Here is a 20,881-nt window from a genome sequence, read left to right as displayed (position 1 = left end):
GTTATAATAAATACTGTAATAAATAACTAATTGGACTTTACTGTAAAATGTTTTATTTTATTATTTATAAACATGTTTGAATTAGCTTTTATTAATATATTTTCAGCATTTATTTTATTTTATTTTCAGTAATTTTAGTGATTTATATGTGCTTTTCTCATTTTTATTAGTTTTGTTTTTGGGACTTTATTACAAAGTCTTATTTACTAGTATTATAATATTTATTAATATTTTGATTTTTTAAAATATTTTCTTACTTTTTTTGAAGTAATTTTAGTAATTTTTTGTGTGTTTTTATCATTATTATTTTTGGATTTGGGACTTTATGTGCTTTTATTTTTATATTTTAAGCTAGCATTTTATTTTAGTAATTTCATTTTTGATTTCATTATGTGCTTTTATCTTTTGTATTAGTTTTTAAAATATTTCTATTTAGCTTTAATTTATTTTAATTCAGTTTAAGTTTTAGTAATTTTAGTACTTCAACTTAAACAAAAATTGAAAACTAATCCTGAAATAAAACAAGTTTAAGGTTTTTTTTTTTTAAGACCAAATCTTTTACCTAATATTTATATTCTATTTTATTCCAGCTTTATGTCAATTAACAAACGTGACTTTTACTAGTTTTAGTTAACAATGACACTTTTTTGCATGTATTTTGCTTTTGACTGAAGCCTCACAGCATTCGCATTAAAATATTAGTTTTATGTTTGGTGTACTGAATATCAACATCGAATCACTTCAGTCTAAAGCATCTGCGTACTTCAGTTCTCAACTATTTCTGACATAATGCCATAATTGGTCATTTCTCAGAGGTGATTTGGATGAGTTATTTCTGACAGAGCGCTCTGATAGGATATTTCCATGAGATGGCTCTTTCTGATTGGTCGTCTCTGAGGGACTGTTCTGATTGGACGCTCACCGTCTGAGTCGATGCTGTTGAGGGCAGTGGGTGGAATCACTGAGACTTTACACTGACCCAGTGGGCACTTCGGAGAGAGCTGGTCTTTACACCCAGCATGCACCTGGAGAACATTATGGTATTTTAATAAATGTGTGGCCTAAAATTAATAAAACATCATAAATGTCAGAAAGAGTGAAGTTTCACTCACTCACCATGGCTTTGCACCATAAACAGCGCCAGTCCTGCAGTCTCAGGACACTGCCGCAGGTTTTATCGCACACGGTGCATTTGGCGCTGACGGGCAGATTCCCCTCCAGCCACTGATGAGGCATCGAGATCTAGAGTTTACAAAGCCGTTAATTACAGGATGAGTAATCAGTTCAGATGTTAACTGAGATTCTCACACAATAAGGAACCTCATAAGTTGCTGATTTGCTTGCATGCATCACACATGCTTCGCTAAGCTAACAGCTCAGTACTCTAAAATAGGCATCAAAATACATAGCATTTTAATTAGTCTAAACTATTTAGTACTAAATGAAGTCAGTAATGTTGTTGCAATGCATGTAATCCTGTCTTTTTGGCCAAAAAAAAAAAGTAACAACAATTTAGCCTAACTTTTGGTTTTGGTTATTTAATTAAATATTAATATAAAATAAAATAAAACATTAGATGGAAATTGGAAATTAGAAATGTTGCTGAAATAAAACAAAAATAAACAAAAACAGTAATATAAAAAACCCATAATGTGATAGTATAATAATACATAAAAATGTATTACAAAAAACAAAATATAAAGCATAAGATTTATTAATAAAATATGTTAAATAAAACTGAAATAAGTTTAAGTTGAAGCATGGTGTGGAATGACTGGAAATTAATAAAAGTTAAAACTGAAATGAAAATAAATTAAACCTAAATGATTAAAATAATAATAATAAATAAAATATTAAATACATTTTTGTTAATTAATATAAAGCTGAAATAAAATATTAGATTGAACACTAAACAAAAATTGTTGCCTTGCCTTTAAGAATTAAAATTACTAACTGAAAACAAATAAAAATAAATTAAATCTAAATAGTAATATAAAAAGTACTAAACAAACAAAAGAACATAAAATTAATAAAAATACAAAATTTTGTATATATATATATATATATATATATATATATATATATATATATATATATATATATATATATATATATATATATATATTAAAAAATAATTAAAAATACTAACAAAACTACAAAAGTATGTAAATAGTTCTAAAACAACACCGGAACAGAGCTGGATTTGTTTTTGCACGAATAGCACTCACCCCATCCTCATCCTCCAGTATGTCTTTGCCGATAGAGGCCAGTGTCGTCCACTTGCAGTTATTAGTGGCTCTGACCGCACAACGCTTATGAGCCTTGAACTTACACACTGTACGACAAACAGAGATTTCAGTCCAGTTAACACACAAATCAGCACTTAAACCATACAATAAAAATCAGCATGAACAAGAACATCTAATTATTGCATATCAAATCAGAAAGCATCACGAGGAGCGACAGACCTTCGCAGGACAGTCCATGAGACGTGACTCCAGACAGAGCCTCGCGACAGACGTTACAGTACGTGGGGCGAGCGTGAGAACAGGCGTACCAGTTATGCATCCCAGAGAAATGATCCATACTGAACTGAGTGGACTACAGCAGAGAAACAAGCATTACGTTTGTTTCCACAAAAATATTAACCGTTTTCAACATTGATAATAATCAGAAATGTTTCTTGTGCAGCAAATCAGCATATTAGAATGATTTCTGAAGATCATGTGACACTGAAGACTGCAGTAATGATGCTGAAAATACAGCTGCGCATCACAGAAATAAATTACAGTTTAATAGATATTCACATAGAAAGCAGTTCTTTTAAATTGTAATAATATTTCACAATTTTTTATGTATTTTTGATTAAATAAATGCAGCCTTGATGAGCAGAAGAGACTACTTTTAAAAACACTAAAGAATCTAACCGAACCCAAACATTTGAATGGTACTAGTGTAAGTTATGTTTGTTAATCAAAATAAAGCTGAAATAAAATAAAATAAAAATATAAGATGGAAAACTTAAACCAAAAGTTTTATTAGAACTGAAATATGTTTAAAACGAAGCACTAAAATTACAAACTGGAAATAAATAAAAACTAAAACTGAAACAAAAATAAATTAAACCTTAAAAAAAAAATTTAAATTAAATAATAATAATTAAAAACAAACAAAAGCATGCAACAAAATTAATAAAAACTTAAACTAAAGCCAAAATATTAGTAACAACTATAAGAACATATAATAATACCACAATAACACTGGAACAGAGATGAACAGTAATGTATATTATGGTTACAGTTTTTATATTGTTTTCCTTACAACTATTAATATTTTCGACAGCGGTTTGTTGTGGTGTAATCTGTCCTATTACCTGCCACTAAACAGCACAAAAAACACAGATGGCAGGTTTTGAGTCACTGCTAGAAATTAAACTATTCTGACTCATTTTGTGTGTGAAATAGTATAAAAAAACCAACAACAAAGATTTTCCACTGATTTCAGTACAACTGCTTCTAAAGAATGTGGTGTAAAACATTTCAGAATAACTGGTCCCTGAACATACCGTGAAAACGTCCAGTCAGACGGAGAAACTCACCTCAAAGTGTTCTCTGTTCTGAACACTCTTCAGCGCTGCGATCCATTCCTCCATTTCTTTCCTGTTTTCCGCACACAGAACCAGCCGACGACACGGAGTGATTACCTACAGAGAGAGAGAGAGAGAGAGGAAAAACTGAAGAAATCACAATAGATTAGTTCAAGTATTATAAGCTGCTTTAACCACACGTAGCCTTAAATGTGAGTGTGTGTGTGTGTGTGTGTGAGAGAACACTCAGGGCTCCAGAAACATGTGCTTCTCCCACAAACTAAGGCCAAGGAACAAGGAACACACTGTACACTTCACACTCACGCTTACCAAAGAGCTCTTGTTATCCAGCTTATCGGGTGCCAACTAGGGCTGGGTGACGGACTGAAAGTATTTCAATGAGTCTGCTGTGACAACATTAAGTAACACTAAGAGGAATATTGGAAAGGTTTTAAAAGAGTTCACCCCAAAATGAAAATTTGCTGGCCCTCCCGGATTACGATGAGTTTGTTTCTTCATCAGATTTGGAGAAATGTAGCATTGCATCAGTGTCTCAGCAATGGATGCTCTGCAGTGAATGGGTGCCGTCGGAATGAGAGTCCAAACAGCTGATAAAAATCCATCAAGACGTTTTTGACTTCAAACTGTTGAGTCCATAATTCATAATAATGCTTCCTCCAGTGGAAAAGTCTCACATTAAAATCCAGCCACATATTTGTTCAGAGCCGTTTTGGCTTGTAAACGCTGCTTGATTTGTGCAGATTTCTCTCCTGATTCAGACCAGAACACTTTTTCTCTGGAGGAAGCGTTATTATGGATTATGGACTCATATTTTAGTTAAAAACATCTTGATGGATGTGTTTCAGCTTTTGTCTTCTCCAGATGTTAACTGATGGACTGGAGTGGTGTGGATTATTGTGATGTTTTTATCAGCTGTTTGGACTCTCATTCTGACGGCACCCATTCACTGCAGTGAGACACTGATGCAGTGACACATTTCTACAAATCTGATGAAGAAACAAACTCATCTGCATCTTGGATGGCCTGAGGATGAGCATATTTTCATGAAATGTTCATTTCTGGATGAACTATATCTTTAACAACCTACTTGTCATTAATTTCACCTTAATGCTGTGGGATTAGATTAGTTTCACATGTTTCTATTCTCAGCTACTCATGAGTAAGAGAGTGTGTTAAGAGATGTATAAATAGCATATGAGTATCAAAAAAGTTGATAAGATCAATTTATTTTAATTTGCGTCAATTCATGAGTGAGTCAAACAAATAGTCTGCATTATTACTCACAAATGTCCACAGAGGCGTGTATTTTTCATGCTTTAGTGTGTATCATTATGCATCGTTATAGTGGTGCATATAAATGAAAATTATTAAATATTCAGTGACAACCAGTGTATAAAAGTGTCTTGTTTAATTAATTGATTGTCGCTAATGTTAGTTAATAAAAATACAGTGGTTCAGTGTTTGTTCATGTTAGTTCAGTGCATTAACTAATGCTAACAGACAACTTTTAATTAAAAAAATGCATTAATAAAATTAACTAAGATCAATTAATGCTGTAGACATTTTTCATTGTAAATAACATTGTTCATTGTTTATGTTAACTAACGTAGTTGACTACTGTTAGCAAATGAAACTTTATTGTAAAATTCATTAACATTTTGAATATCTTCTGCATCCCCTTCGAAGCCATTCAAGTAAATAAATACATTTGTAAGCACATAACATATTAAAGGAAAATATTGAGATACACTTTGTCTCAAGTCTGAGAGCACATTAAGAATCAGGGATTCAAAATCAAATTTAAACCTAAAAATAAATGTTTTAGGAGTTTGAAAAGTTTTGATGAAAGAAAGATGATGTTTTGTTCATGTCAGCTCTGTCAATAAAGTAAAAGGACCAAAGAAACCCCAAAACAAACCAAAGACATTCATGCAAAGTGATTTTCTCACTTAAATTACTATGCTTAGAACTTGCAATAAAATTAGAATAGAATGCAAAATAGAAACATGCTCACTAGTGGCCACAAATGTCTGGAACTCAAACTTTTTCAAGCATTCAAAGGCCTAAAATAGCGGGTGTGTGTGTGTTTGTGTGTGTGTGTATACTTCAACTTCCCAATCCGTTTCCTCCAGCTGCTGACAAAGACCCTCTGTTCCCACACGGATAAAAATAACTCACGCCTTTCCTCCGTCAGCACACACACACACACACACACATATATAAACCGATCATAGTATTCATTTCACAGAAGAGTACACAAACTGCCTCATAAAACCAACTAAAATATACAGACGCATGCATCTGCTGACACGCAGCGGAAGAGAGACAGACCCACACACACACACACAGTCAGTGTGTGTCTGGTTAATGTCTTTGATGTAGATCTTGAAGCCACTTGTATCAGTCACACACACAAACACACATTATCAGCGCTGTCGTAACGCCAGCTGAACTGTGTCATACGACTCAAAGAACTTTTCGGGTTCCGTTACATAAGCTGAACACATCCTGTTTTTAACACTTTAACACACAGCTGCCGCACTAATGTAATTAAGCACCTAATGAAATATCAGTTTCAGGCGAATCTAATGCTTTCCACTACGATTAACTCTGGGTTAAAGCAATAGTTCACTCAAACATGGAGTAGTTCACCACATCTGAGATGTAGATGAGTTTGTTTCTGCATCAGATTTGGAGAAATGTAGCATTGCATCAGTGTCTCAGCAATGGTGAATGGGTGCCGTCAGAATGAGAGTCCAAACAGCTGATAAAAACATCACAATAATCCACACCACTCCAGTCCATCAGTTAACATCTGGAGAAGACGAAAGCTGCGTGTTTGTAAGAAACAAATAACTTCAAACCGTTGCTTTTATCAGCTTTCATTCTGACGGCACCCATTCACTGCAGAGGATCCATTGGTGAGCAAGTGATGTGATGCTATATTTCTTCAAATCTGATGAAGAAACAAACTCATCTTCATCTTGGAATGCGGTGAGAGTTTGAAATTTCAGCTAATTTAAATTTTTGGGTAACTTTCTTTAATATCTCTTCTAGCTCTAGGCAAATTTTAGCACATTTGTAAGATTAATTAATGTCTGAAGCATGAAACAAGAAAATCCAAAATATTGACTCATGATTAACAAATGTGGTAAAACCTTACTTGAAGCCTCTATGTATAATGCACTATAACGGTATGCATAGTGTACACTGCAGCTTCTGACTTAACCAGTGACGTGAGTTTGGGGGCGGGGCTATCTTTCTGACTAACCAATGGCAGACAGTGGGAGGGGCAGAGCAAGCAGTAAGAGTGTTTGAGGACTTTAAATGTTGCAATTCTGTTCAGTGATGAACACTTCACCATTAAATATAAATCATTTTGATACTTCCAACACTTCAAAGCCTCTATTGCACTCAGACCCCGCTGAACTCTTGCACAACACAAGCCAGTGACGTCTTTTAAAGCACACGTTGTCCTAAACCACACCGTGAGGTCTGTCAGAGGAAAACCAGCTGACTATCCAAGCAATATCAATCTGATCTGGTCTAAAACGAGATACAATCTTTTAAGTCAAAGGCTCTAGAATGAACTTTTGTTAGATCAATTCCTCTAAAGTTTCTGCTAAATGAATGAATGAATGAATGCAAATGTAATGAATTTTTCCCATCGTATTAGTAATTCAAGCTTGAACAGCAAATACCACATAACAGCCAAAGACGTCAGTCTGCATGTTTCCTAGATTGATAGTCATAGGCTTATGTTCCATGATATGGAAATAAAAAAAATTTATAAAAAAAACCAGCAAATATTGGTATACACAAGCATTCAAGAGTTTTGTGTCAGTAAGACTAAGTTTTTGAAATAAGGCTCACCATTTATTTGATTAAAAATACAGCAAAAGCAGTAATATTTTGTAATATTTCAGTTTTAAATAAGTGTTTTCTATTTGAATATACTGTAAAATGTCATTTATCTCTGTGATTTTCAGCATCATTACTCCAGTCTTCAGTGTCACATGATCTTCAGAAATCATTCTAATATGCTGATTTGCTGCTCAAGAAACATTTCTGATTATTATCAATGTTGAAAACAGTTCATATTTTTGTGGAAACTGTGATACATTTTATTTTTGAGGATTCTTTGATGAACAGAAAGTTCAAAAGAACAGCATTTAGTTGAAAGAAATCTTTTGTAACATTATAAATGCATTTACCGTGACTTCTGAGCAATTTAATGCATCCTTACTGAAGAAAAATATTAGTTTATTTAAAAAAAAAAAAAAATCTTGTCCACCCTAAACTTTTGAACAGTAGTGTATGCAATTTACTTTAATTAACTGGCATATTATTTTATTACTATTACTTTAATCAAATGACAGCCCAACTCTATAAAATCTCTCTAATTTACAAGTATTATTAACATGCATATCTAATCTAGACATTTATTCACACACACACACACACACACACACACACACACTGCTGTAATACTGAGCCCAAGGCCAAAACACAACACTGGACACAGTGTTCAAAACACACACACACACCTACCTCTATCTAAATGAAAACATACAACAGACTTGAATTGTTTACATATAAAGCTTTTTATGTAGATTACAGAAGACCAAAATCTAATCCTAGCCCTAAAAAAGAACACGTGGTAAAACACCAATTTACTTCATGAATCATTTCCACCTTTAAAGACCCCTCCAGATATCCACCAGCTTTATCTCACATCTGAAGGTAATTGCATACCAAAAGCATAATTAAAATCCAACCCGTAATTCTTCTGTGGAACAGAGAGAAGATATTTCGAGGTTTTTTTATCCATACAATGCTGTTTGTAGTTCAAAAAAGAAGAAAGTAACACAGCTTTGAATGACACGAGGGTGAGTAAATGATGATTTTGAGGTGAACTATCCCTTTAAGTAAACACACACTCGCTCGCTTTCTCTCATTCCACGCATTCTTTCCTCTTACTTATTTGCCGGCAAAATCCAGACGCTCCAATAAACCTCTTCTTTCTCCTTTTGCCTCTCTATCGCTCTCTCTTTTCCTGTCTGTGAAGGTTGATCGGAGCCGTATGGAGATCCACGAACCGGCTCAGCGGCAAATCATTCCTAATTCTCCTTCCTCAGCTGATCCATGTCTCTTTCCTTCCCTCTCTCTTTCAAAGACTCCTCCCTGTTTCCATCCCGATGACTCAGAGAGCCGCATCCTGCCGGAGACCCTCCCACAAACCAGCAGCAGGCAGAAAAAATGCATATGAAAACACAGCGAACACACACACGCAGCCCAGAACGGACAGACCATGGAAAAGCATGAGCTCCTCCCTGCAATTAAAATTAAATCAGTCCAAATGGCAACTATAAATACACTTCAGAACACGAACACACACGCACATGTGCTCCAGACTATTTCAGGCCGCTCTGTTTATCAGATCCAGAATAAACACACTCTGCGTTTTTCTCAGAAGCTTCATTTCCTCGCTGGGAACGTCACAGAAAACACAAGAAACGAGTGTGTGTGTGTGTGTGTTTACTCGACTACAATTTTAGCACCAAATTGTCTCCAGAAGTCTGACCTAAAAGAGACATTCTCAAAGCTAAAAATAGTTGATTAAAAAGGTTTGGTTTGTTCAAATGCAAAACCATTAGCATTAATTCATCAGACTTAAAAAAATAAAATAAAATAAAAATCCCATGATTTTATGCCATATCTAGAGATCAAAACATCAAAGAGACGTGACAGTGAAGATATTTATAGTATTTATAAGATTTCCATTTCTAATCAAAGAATCTTGATTAATAAAATGCATCACAGTTTCCACAAAAATATGAAACAGCACAACTGTTTTCAGCATTGATAATAATCAGAAATGTTTGTTGAGCAGCAAATCAGCATATTAGAATGATTTCTGAAGATCATGTGACACTGAAGACTGGAGTAATGATGCTGAAAATACAGCGCTGCGTCACATAAATAAATTACTGTGTACAATGTATTCACAAAGAAAACAGTTATTTTTAATTATAATAATATTTTACAACTTTTATGTTTTTACTGTATTTTTGATTTCAAAAATGCAAAAAAAAAAAAAAAAAAATCACACCGACCCCAGAGGTTTGAACGGAAGTGTATGTCATATACAATTGCATTTATGCTGGCACTAAAAAGTGACTGAAAAGTCATTCAAAATAACTAATTCTGATTTATTTCTAATCTGAGATGAGCTCATCATTTTTGGCAGCACGCTGCAACCATGCAATTTCCTTTTCCAGACAATTCTTCATGAAAAGTACTAAAAAAAATGGTTAATCGAAGCATTACGGCTTCACTGAGAAGAATCAGAGCTGGAATTGTTAAATAAATAATTCCCTAATCATGGGAAGATTTGCACAGTCACATCACACAATAAAAACACTTATAATTAGCTTTACATAAAAAGTAGATTATGACACATCTTCAGTTTAACGTGTGTGTGTGTGTTCTCACAGTAAAGCTGTTGTTAACGTTCTTCGTGCTTGATTCTGCTACACTGGCATCCGTCAGATCCACTTCATCAAAAATAATCGACTGAAAACAAATCATAGCAAAAATCAATAAAGTCAATAACTTTTCATGTAAATCTGTGAGTGTGTGATTCACGTTTACTTCTACATATATCTAAAATACAAAATTGTCTCCAGAAATAAATTAAAGCTCACAAAATGTTCCTTTATTGATGTCATCAAAGGTATACATATGTACATTATATTTATTTATTTTAATATACACACACAGACAGTATATCAAATATATTATAAAATATACACATTTGCAAATATATATATATATATATATATATATATATATATATATATATATATATATATATAGAGAGAGAGAGAGAGAGAGAGAGAGAGAGAGATTTAATTTTTTTTAAATAATATAATATATTTAAATGCTCCTTTAGGTTTAGGGTTTGGGTTAGTGTGTGTTAATTATAAATAGCTTTAAATACAAATAAAAGAGCATACAGTATGCTCTCAGTTTGTGCGTGTGTGTGTGTGTGTGTTGTTTCGACAGACCTTGGCCGTCTGAGCGTAGTACAGCGTTCTTCCCCGCAGTTTAAAATAACGTCTCTTCCAGCGCTGAAAATTCGTCTGTTTCATCAACTTTCCCTCTTTTAAAATCGTCTAGAAGAAGCGAGAGAGAGACAAGTATGTGAAAATTCCTCTTGTTCCAGTCACCCGCCGTTCATTTACGTAATAAACGGCATCATCATCCTCCTCGAGCGGCTCTTTACACATCATTACATCTCCCACAAACCTTTAATGGAATATTTTTACACCAAGAAACCACAAAACTTCACTCCAACCTCAGAAACACACACACACACAGCCTGCAGTTCCATGTTACACCTAAAGGGAGCAGCAGAGCTCAACACGTCACACACATGTCTCTGACGTCTGATTTCTAATTTCATTCTATTCAAGTTTTTTTCCCAAGTTATGCTTAATTTGCAAGCACAACTAGCAATATTGTTCCAAGTTCAAATTGATTCCTGCAGTTTGTGCTGCAGACGTGAATGATTCCTCAAACCAAATGTGACCCTGGAACACAAAACCAGTCTTAAGTGTCAATTTATATTAATATTTGGCTGAGATACAACTATTTGAAAATCTGGAATCTGAGGGTGCAAAGAAATCTAAATATTGAGAAAATCGCCTTTAAAGTTGTCCAAATGAAGTTCTTAGCAATGCATAACACTAATTAAAAATGAAGTTTTTATATATTTACGGTAAGAAATTTACAAAATATCTTCATGGAACATGATCTTTACTTAATATTCTAATGATTTCTGGCATAAAAGAAAAATTTATAATTTGACACATACAATGTATTTTTGGCTATTGCTACAAATATACCCCAGTGACTTAAGACTGGTTTTGTGGTCCAGGGTCACAAATGTGTTATGTTACTTTACTAAGTAATCAGATGCACCATTTTCACCCGCTAGATCTGAAAGCTAAAAAAAAATCCCATCACAGACACATATTAAAAGAGGGTCGACAAACCATAAAAAAACCATAAATAGCTTTCGTTCAGTCTCACAGTTTTAAACACACTGTACAAGAGCAAACACACGCTTACATAAATCGGATACGGGATGCTGAAAAATTCAGACCTTAAAAAGAGATTAAAAGAACTAAATTTACTACAGAAACAGGCTGATAAAGTATCATATCTTTTACTCAAGGTCGCTCTGCAGCTACAGCGAGAAAAAAGCACGCAAACTTTTCATGCATGAATTTGCAGCAAAGTAATGGGACAAATGCACGAATGCAACTCCATCTGAACACTTTACAAACCAGCAGAACGTACTGAACATCAGGTTGCATGCAGGATTCAGACAACAGGTTTAATTTAAAATGCATTCCCATATCAAGCAATTACAGAATCAGCATTCAACAAAACTCTTACGCTAAAAGTTTTTCTAAGTCTTACTGAATCTTACAAAATATGCATAATCGGTATGGACTAGAAATGATTTAGTAAGATAAATGTTCGGATGTTCGGAGAGTGTAACAGACTAACCTGGCCCCTAGTGCAATCCATGAGACACAGGTCAGAGCGAGAAGCGTCTGACTGACGTGAGGCTTTTACGCTACACACACATATACACACACACACACACACACACACACTCACTCACTCATGCTGGTTTCCGCTGACAGTAAATGCCCTTTTCTCTGCCACTGAAGGCACCTGTCATTTCAGCTCACACACACGCGATGAAGTCTGAAACACACAACGCTGATCAACCCACAGGAAGCTTGACCCGCTTGTGCAGCGCTCAGGCTTTGAGAAGAGCAACCAAAATAGCTCACTCCAAGCCTTGATGCAGATAATAGAGCCATTTCCTAACCGCATGCTAACTTTACATCTTTACATCCGCGTGAGCTGCAGCATGAATGACACGAGCGTTTGATGCAGCTTTTAACACCAAGACATCATTTAATCAGGGTTATTAACTGAAACTAAAAGCAAAAAAACTTTTTCAATACTTGAAACGATATAAACATTAACTGAAATAAAATATTAAAACTAAATATAAAAAAAAATGCAAACTTATTTTCAGCTTGTTGCCAACGCCACATTTATCATTTTCATTAAAGTGCTAAAATAACTAAGAACTAATATTTTAAAACAAAAATAGAAAAGCACAACAAAATTACTAAAACTTTAACTGAAATTAACAATGTAATTCATAATATTAATTAAAATCATTAAATAAAACTAAAAAGCATTTTTACTTCAAATCAAATAAACATTAACTGAAATAAAACATTTAAAAAATGTAAACTTATTTTCAGCTGTGCGCCAATGCAGAACTTTTCATTAGTTCATTTAGTACTAAAATAACTAAACTAAGAAATAATATTCAACAAAAAACTACATAGACATATTTTAAAAGAAAAACACAAAATTAAAACAAAAACAGGACATTTAAAATCTAACTGAAAATATTAATAAAAACTAGTATATGATGCTACAATTACACAGATTTTAATAAACAGAGACAAAGCCTGTGCATTCATTCATTCAACCATTAATATATTTAGGCCCTGTGTGTAAATATACTAATAAGTCAATGTGAGTTTGCAAATGTCACCAAACTGTGGTTGTCGTTTACAATCTGCCTAGTTGCACTTTCCAACTAAATGCATTGATTGTACTGTATAACTTTGGAGCTTTTTATAAAATGTTGCATGTCGAAACCTGTCAGATAACAGTTATTTGGACTGGATGAGAGAGAAATCTCCAGATGTTAACTGATGGACTGGTGTGGATTATTGTGATGTTTTTATCAGCTGTTTGGACTCTCATTCTGACGGCACCCATTCACTGCAGAGCATCCATTGCTGAGACACTGATGCAATGCTACATTTCTCCAAACCTGATGAAGAAACAAACTCATCTACATCTTGAATAGCCAGAGGGCGAGTGAACTAAGTCATTCATCCAAAGCATTTGCTAAATGACTAGATTTAAATGTAAATAAATACAGATGATTGTTGCAAGAATCTCAGCAATACTGTGTCCAACAGTCTCATCGTGGACCGAGCGTCCACACAGCTGTGGAAGCTGTACTGCATACTAGTGTGTTTACTGTCACAAAGATGCTTTTCATTAAAACGTGGATTTAACTCCTAAACGAATGCTCTGAAATCAGCGAAGCGCCCGCTGGTCAATCGTGACCTTTCAGCGGACAGATGCCTGCGATTACTGCAGCGGCCAGTCGGAGCCAACGCTTTCATCTCACCTCCGTCTGATCAGACTCAAAGAGCCTGTGACCGATCTGAACCGTGACCTTTCTTCTTTCTTCTTTCTCCCCCCACCGCAGCACACAGACGTGATGACAGTACAGCGGCGAGACACGGCTTCCGCTTCTCAGAATTCAGCCCAGAGCCGCAGCAGCGTTTACAGGTCGGCCTCGCTGCAGCAGAGCCTCCGGCCACCCACGCATTACTGTTACCTTAACTAATGCATTGCTAGACAAGCGCACTTCCCCTGGACTTCAAGGAATAGTGCACTTAAAATAACAAACCATCATTTACGCTCATGTCCATGTCTGCTCCCTAAACACTTGGGTCAAAGACGAAAAGGGGTTTTCAAGCATCAAAAGCATAAAAGTATAACACGGCTTTTCAACTTTTATCCATACATTATGTCCCGTATAATTATATTTTTTTCAGAGCAAAAAGTTATGATGATCAAACATTTTTACCATGATTTACATCATTCAGTGTAAGAATAGTTTAGACCAAAAAATCTTGTCAGGCATTTTTACAGAATCTTTGAATGACAATAAAAAACTATTTAAGGGTCTCAGTGCAGCTCCTCAAAAACTAATTGATTGTCATTTTAAATCTTTACCACTAAACTGCTATAATATATAATCTACATATATATAATATATAATCAAATTTAGTATGATCACGATATGGGATATTTGCTGGACAGTGAGCTAAATTTCAGATTAAATTACACTTTTGCAACATTAATGCTTTAATGAAAGTTTGCACAACTTTTTCTGGCTGTGCATATAAAAACTGGTACATCATGCAAAAACCACGCATGTGGCATTTAGTTTTAGTATAGTTTTTGCTGCTCAACTTTACCTTTTTAAGGCAAAACACCACAGGTGATTAGAGTAAGAATGCCAATCACCAAAAATCATTCAACTTTTACAGATGATTTATTACATTAAGAAAAAAACACATTTACAAGTTTTCTGAAATATTAACATAAGTAAGGGATAATCAACAAGCTAGCCGTTGATTATCCCGTTTATGCCATGGTCATTTGCCAGCATTCACATATTAAAGATGTTAATAATATTTGCGCTGCAATATTTGACCGGAACAATAAAAATGACGGTTATTTTCGTCTGCATTACTATTCAACTGTAACTGTATGTTACTATGCATTAATATAGAACGTGATTAAACTGACCTGGAACTACCTGTGCAGTTCAACGAATTTAATCAACACCTGCCAGCCAATCAGAATCCAGTATTCAGACAGACCATGGCATAAATTTAGGTATTTTCTTGTTAAGTGTGCACTAATTTGAATAAATGTCCAGGACAGAAATATGAAGCCAGGTTCTTAATTATTGTTGAGGAGGGATTTTGGATTTCTCTTTTTTATCACTGAATAACTTAAATACTGTCAACAGCCAGGAAAAATACTTTTATATAAATGTATCCTATATAAACAAACCCCTCTAGATAGGAATAAGTCTGGTGTTTTCAAGTGCTGCAGAAGTGGAGAAAAAAACTAATTTTGACAAAACATATTTTTTAAATATGTATTGTAATTGAAGTCAACAGACCCACCCAAATAGATCAAATATAAGAACATACACTTAAATGTGCATTTTATGTTTTCTTTCCACTAAACTGAAAGAAAAACATTACAGAAAACCAATGTTTTTCCACGTAGTGTCCTGCTTTAAACACACGTAACCGCTTTCTACAGACTCTGGCTGTGAATTGCCCTTCGGCATGAGCAAACAATACCGGTTCGTTTTCTAGGTGAAAGATATTAAACAATAAATCACAGACACCATAAGAGCAAATAAATGATGCAAACACGGATCATCTCCGGTCCGTCCTAAGCAACAGAGCATCATCTCACATATCTAGCGTGTGATCTCACTAACCGGATACACACAGGCTTTTGAGGCTCTGTTACTGAACATCTCTCATATACACAGAGCTTTTCATAGCAAGCTCATGACAATTGCTTATCCTAACCATAACCATAAATCTAGACCTAATTCACACAGAAAGCAACTGATATTTAGAGATAGCAAAAACATGATTTTGATGGTTTGTTTTTGAGTCTTTCGAATAGGGCAATGAGGTTACGCATTAGTGAAACCAGATCCAGCATACTACAAGAATGCACTAAATCAAAGAATTCTGTCAAAACGGAAAGATCAAGCTCTCAGGAAGTCAATGTTCTCTTATTCTTTATCACTTTATCTTACATTTAACAGTTTGTCAGTAACGGAACAAGCGTAAAATGTCAACACTATTACTATGATTCTGATCACAACTACTGATTTTGAATAATTCAACCTTTGGTTTAGCAGCTCAGATCTTAAAGCTGTAGGCTACACAGCATCTGTTTTAACTAAAATGCAAAGAATACATTAAATCTCCAGCAAACAGATGCTTTGCCAACCTTATTTTACTTTACATATATATATTTTTAATGATAGTGGAGGCTGAATCCAAGTTACCACAGTTTTACCGTAATAATAATAAATGATAACCGTGACGTATGGACAAAAAATATGAATACCAGAGAGTATTATTGTAAGGTTTGAACATGCTGCCTCACAAAATAACCATGGGAGCCACAGTTTCCACCAAAATTAAGAAATATTTGCACATATTTTGCGGTAACACTTTATTTTGATGGTCGCTTTTGAACATTCTGTTGACAATAAGTAATACATGTCTACTATCTCTCATTACAGTATTAGTAGATTGTCTGGTGATTAATATCTGCTAACTCTTTATTGTGATGGTCTTCAAACAGTAACTTTGCAACTTACTCTAACCCTACTAATACTCTACCAACTCTACTGAGAGCTAATAGGTGCAACGTTACTTATAGTCAACAGAATGCGTTAAAGGGACAAAATCAAGCGTAACCTATTTTGCTACTGTTTATAATATTATATGACAAAAAATTAATATGCAATTTCCTTAAAGTAGCTTTAATACATTTTCTATCGTTTCCTCCTTTTTAGTATTATTTATAACTATATTTTTTACCACAGTTTTACTACAGTAAAATAACTGCAGCAACTGTTGTACTGCGGCAGAAAGTATGGTAGTTTTTTTTGTAAGGGAATTTGCGTTTGAATGTAACCGCCGCGCTTTCATTGAGCTGCAAATGTTACAGTGTTTCATTTTCAAACTCACAGATTCCAAACAAACAGTTACAATGTTGCAATACAGTACAACACACACGCGCGCGCACAGTCAGCTCATCTCAGACCCGCGTGGTTCCGTTATATTCACACGCTCTCGTCTCAGCGACCGGTGTCGGTGTCGGTGTCGGTCGGAACCGGAGGCTCTGGACACGCAGGAAATGTCGCGGATCTCAGACGGGCCGCTCGGTCTGAGGCGCTTTTCTCTTTGCAAACCCACCCTAAAGACACACGCACGCGGTTTATTACCTTGCTCCGGATCTGACCTGACGTGGAGACCTTCCGTATGAGTTTCTGCGGGGATCCGTGCTCCTGCTCCGGTTCGCTGTCCGACGACTCGGCCTCAGCAGCAGCAGCACCGACCGCCGCCATCCTGCGCTCCAGCCCCCGGGATTCACACTCTGTTCCAGCGGGACCGGCCTCACAGCGCCGCCGCTCGGACAGACCGAACACTGCCGCCGGGAGCGCCGCCTACTGGACAGAGGAGCTGCAGCAAAACGAGTGGCCCTCCAAAATATCTGGACGCACAGGTCACACTTAAAATGACTGAATGTCATCCCAGTTAACGGAACGTTCTTAGAACTTTGGTAACATTCAAGGAAGTTATGAACAAACGTTCTTCTTCATGTTGTTTCAACCCAGCTTTGATTCAAATATGGACTAACTCAACTTTTAAAATTGTAATGTTCAAATTTAACCCAACAGCTGGGTTAGTCCATATTTGACCCAAAGTCGGGTTGAAACATCCTAGCATTTTTTAGAGAGTATAGTAACATTATTAGAATGTTCGTTTAAAATTATCTGTTCTTAAAACTTGAGCACAAAAATGTTATTTATACTTTTTTTTCTGAAACTTTTTGGAGGCTCATGTTTGTTTTTTTAATGTTACTACTTGTTTCAGAACGTTCAGAGAACATTCAAAAGTAACATTTCCATATTGTTTGCAAAATTATGAAATAGAATGTTTCCTTAACATTCATGTAACCAAGAAGAAAAAAAAAGTTAAAACATTTTTAAAAAGCTGGATGTGAACATTACGAAATAATGCTTTCATAAATTAATGGGAACATTTTAACATATATTTATAAACTGGGATTGCATTAGATTACAAAAAAAAAAAAAGTATAATGTATTTTAAAGATACTAAAAGCATGCTTTCAGTCAAAAAGAAGTTTAAAATAAAAGCCACTTTATTGGAGCATAGTTCAACTGACTTCCAACTAAAAATCACCAAAACACAGCTGATTAAATGCAAAAATGAACCTGTAAACAGTCTGAATCAGGAGTGAAATACGCACACGTCAAGTACCTTTAACAAGCCAAAAGTCACATTTTGATGTGAGAGGACAACAGAAGATAGACTTTTTCACTGAATGAAGTGTTATGGATTATAGACTCATATCTTAGCTGGAAGCAACAGTTTGAAGTTAAAATGACAATGCTGGATTTGTTTCAGCTTTTGTCTTCTCCAGATGTTAACTGATGGACTGGAGTGGTGTGGATTATTGTGATGTTTTTATCAGCTGTTTGGACTCTCATTCTGACGGCACCCATTCACTGCAGAGCATCCATTGCTGAGACACTGATGCAATGCTACATTTACGAACAACCGTGTTAAATATTCCACGAATCAAAGAGTTAATTCAAAACTCCAACATCCTTTCAGGAAGGAAGGAAGTGTGCCTCCTCTTTTTATGTCACTTTATGTATTGTTTTGGATGTCATCATTTTTTTAAATCATATTTGACATCGTCCACATGCACAGGTCCATCGTTTCTTCAGGTGATTGATGACTGTTTCAAGAAAAAGCTGTGGACACTGAAAGCACAATAACAATCACAACAGCCTGCAGCGAAATGTTCAAGCTGAGGTTATGGAACGGTCTAGAATATGATAGCGAGAGTGTGTGTTTCCTGTAAATATACACCCTAATGTAATAAATACAGCAATGATTGCTGAGTGTGTAACTGTAGACTTGATCCTGATGGGTTTGGGGGGGGTTATACAGCACATACAGCCGTAATGGAATTCCTCATGAAGATAATAAACACAGCAGGGCCGTGTAAAGCAGCGCAGGACAGTAGAAACAGGGTCAGGAGCTGGGCGGTGTTGTGAAGAAGCGGCTGTGGCTTTGTTTGTGTTTGTGTGTCCAGTTTCACATCTGTGTTTCACATCTTGCCAATGCATGCTTCCTCAATAACACACACTCGCTCTCATTAGGATGCTTTCCCTTCAAATAATAACACATTCTTTCTAAACAACACAGCATTGATTTCAGTAATACACTCGTTAATTTTCTTTCACAAATACGCACCTTCCACAGTAATTCGTTCTTGTGATAGGGAAGAAAACTGAGATAGAAACCGATCCTGCATAATGTGTGTGTGCTTTACCACGCATCACGCATGATCTTTGTTACATAAACACCTTTTTATGTCCACTGTTGTCTGGAAATTATAGAGTCAAATCACATTTAAGCGCTTTATACAATGCAGCTTAACAAACAGGAAAATAACAGTGTTATTGCTACAAAATTAATCAATTATTAAATACTGTATGATGCTGTGAAACAGCATACACTGTTCAAAATATTTTTTTTTCAAAAGTTGTAAATAAAACAAATATTATCAGAGTGCATTTTACAATGAAAATACCATTTAATTATTTCTGCTTCAAAATGTAATGCTTAATTCATTTGTTAATCGCCATTTCTTTGTAATTATTGATGATTTTTACTAGGAATTCCAGAGTGAAAATTGTTTCAACAAATAAAAGTGTCATTATTCAACTCGATTTTGTTCCATTTTGATTCATCTCTGTATAGTGTCAATGTTGCAAAGCTTTGTCAATTATGAAACAAATTCAATTCATCACTAAAGCAGTTTTAATTGTGCAGAGTTCATCAGTTATGAAACAACTGCAAAAGCAGCTCTACAGAAGACAGCTCATTTTAGTCAAGCGAATCTGATTCAGGTCAGGCTCAAAGGATGCACGTTTCCTAAGCTAACTAATTGGGGAATCCCCGTTGGTTTCTATCGTTCTAATGTCTTTAAGGAACAGCTGAAGACACACCTCTTTTGCAAGCACTAAACTAATCCACAACTATAAACAGAGACACTTCTGTTCCTGCTGGTACAGTGCACCAAGAAAGGATTCACAGCACTTCACTTTTTCCACATTTTGTTATGTTACAGACTTATTCCAAAAAGGATTAAATTGATTCTTTTCCTCAAAATTCAACAAATAATACCCCACACTCTTAAAAATAAATGTGCTAAATGGATTCTTCACAGCGATGCCACAGAAGAAGCATTTTTGGTTCCACAAAGAACCATTCAGTCAAAGGTTCTTTAAAGAACCATCTCTTTCTTACCTTTTTATAATCTGAAGAACCTTCTTTCGCCACAAACAACCTTTTGTGAAACAGGAAGGTTCTTCAGATGTTAAAGGTTCTTTATGGAACCATTTAGACAAAAAGGTTTCTTCTATGGCATCGTGAAGCACCTTTATTTTTAAGAGTGCATAATGAAACAAAAGAAGTTTGTTTAAAATCTGCAACAAAAAACGAAAAAAAAAAAAATCACATGTACATGACACTCAAAATTGAGCTCAAGTGCATCTTGTTTCCACTGATCATCCTTGAGATGTTTCTACAACTTGATTGGAGTCCACCTGTGGTACATTCAGTTGATTAGATGGTGATTTGGAAAGGCACACACCTGTCTATATAAGGTCCCACAGTTAACAGTGCATGTCAGAGCACAAACCAAGCCATG

The 20,881-nt window shown here is 35.1% G+C and overlaps 1 protein-coding gene across 2 annotated transcripts in view; it reads right to left on the bottom strand.

Moving 5' to 3' along the window:
• LOC131520300 (diacylglycerol kinase delta-like) overlaps positions 1–17,623 on the bottom strand; it is a 34,207-nt gene extending 16,584 nt beyond the window's left edge. The window contains exons 1-8 of one of the 2 annotated variants that reach the window (XM_058744407.1): positions 17,355–17,623; positions 10,678–10,785; positions 10,103–10,183; positions 3,599–3,703; positions 2,469–2,601; positions 2,229–2,335; positions 1,117–1,242; positions 923–1,025 (exon numbers count right to left, since the gene is read on the bottom strand). In XM_058744407.1, coding sequence (XP_058600390.1) covers positions 923–1,025; positions 1,117–1,242; positions 2,229–2,335; positions 2,469–2,601; positions 3,599–3,703; positions 10,103–10,183; positions 10,678–10,785; positions 17,355–17,477 — 886 coding nt within the window. In that variant the 5' untranslated portion in view covers positions 17,478–17,623. Of the gene's footprint in view, positions 1–922; positions 1,026–1,116; positions 1,243–2,228; positions 2,336–2,468; positions 2,602–3,598; positions 3,704–8,587; positions 9,483–10,102; positions 10,184–10,677; positions 10,786–17,354 lie in introns of those variants that run through there. The other variant, XM_058744408.1, reaches the window with a different exon arrangement.
• Positions 17,624–20,881: the final 3,258 nt, after the last annotated feature.

This window comes from Onychostoma macrolepis, chromosome 15 (assembly GCF_012432095.1).
Source record: "Onychostoma macrolepis isolate SWU-2019 chromosome 15, ASM1243209v1, whole genome shotgun sequence".
NCBI classification, from domain to species: domain Eukaryota; kingdom Metazoa; phylum Chordata; class Actinopteri; order Cypriniformes; family Cyprinidae; genus Onychostoma; species Onychostoma macrolepis.
Note: the sequence above shows the minus strand (reverse complement) of the source record. Positions and strands in the feature narration are given on the sequence as shown.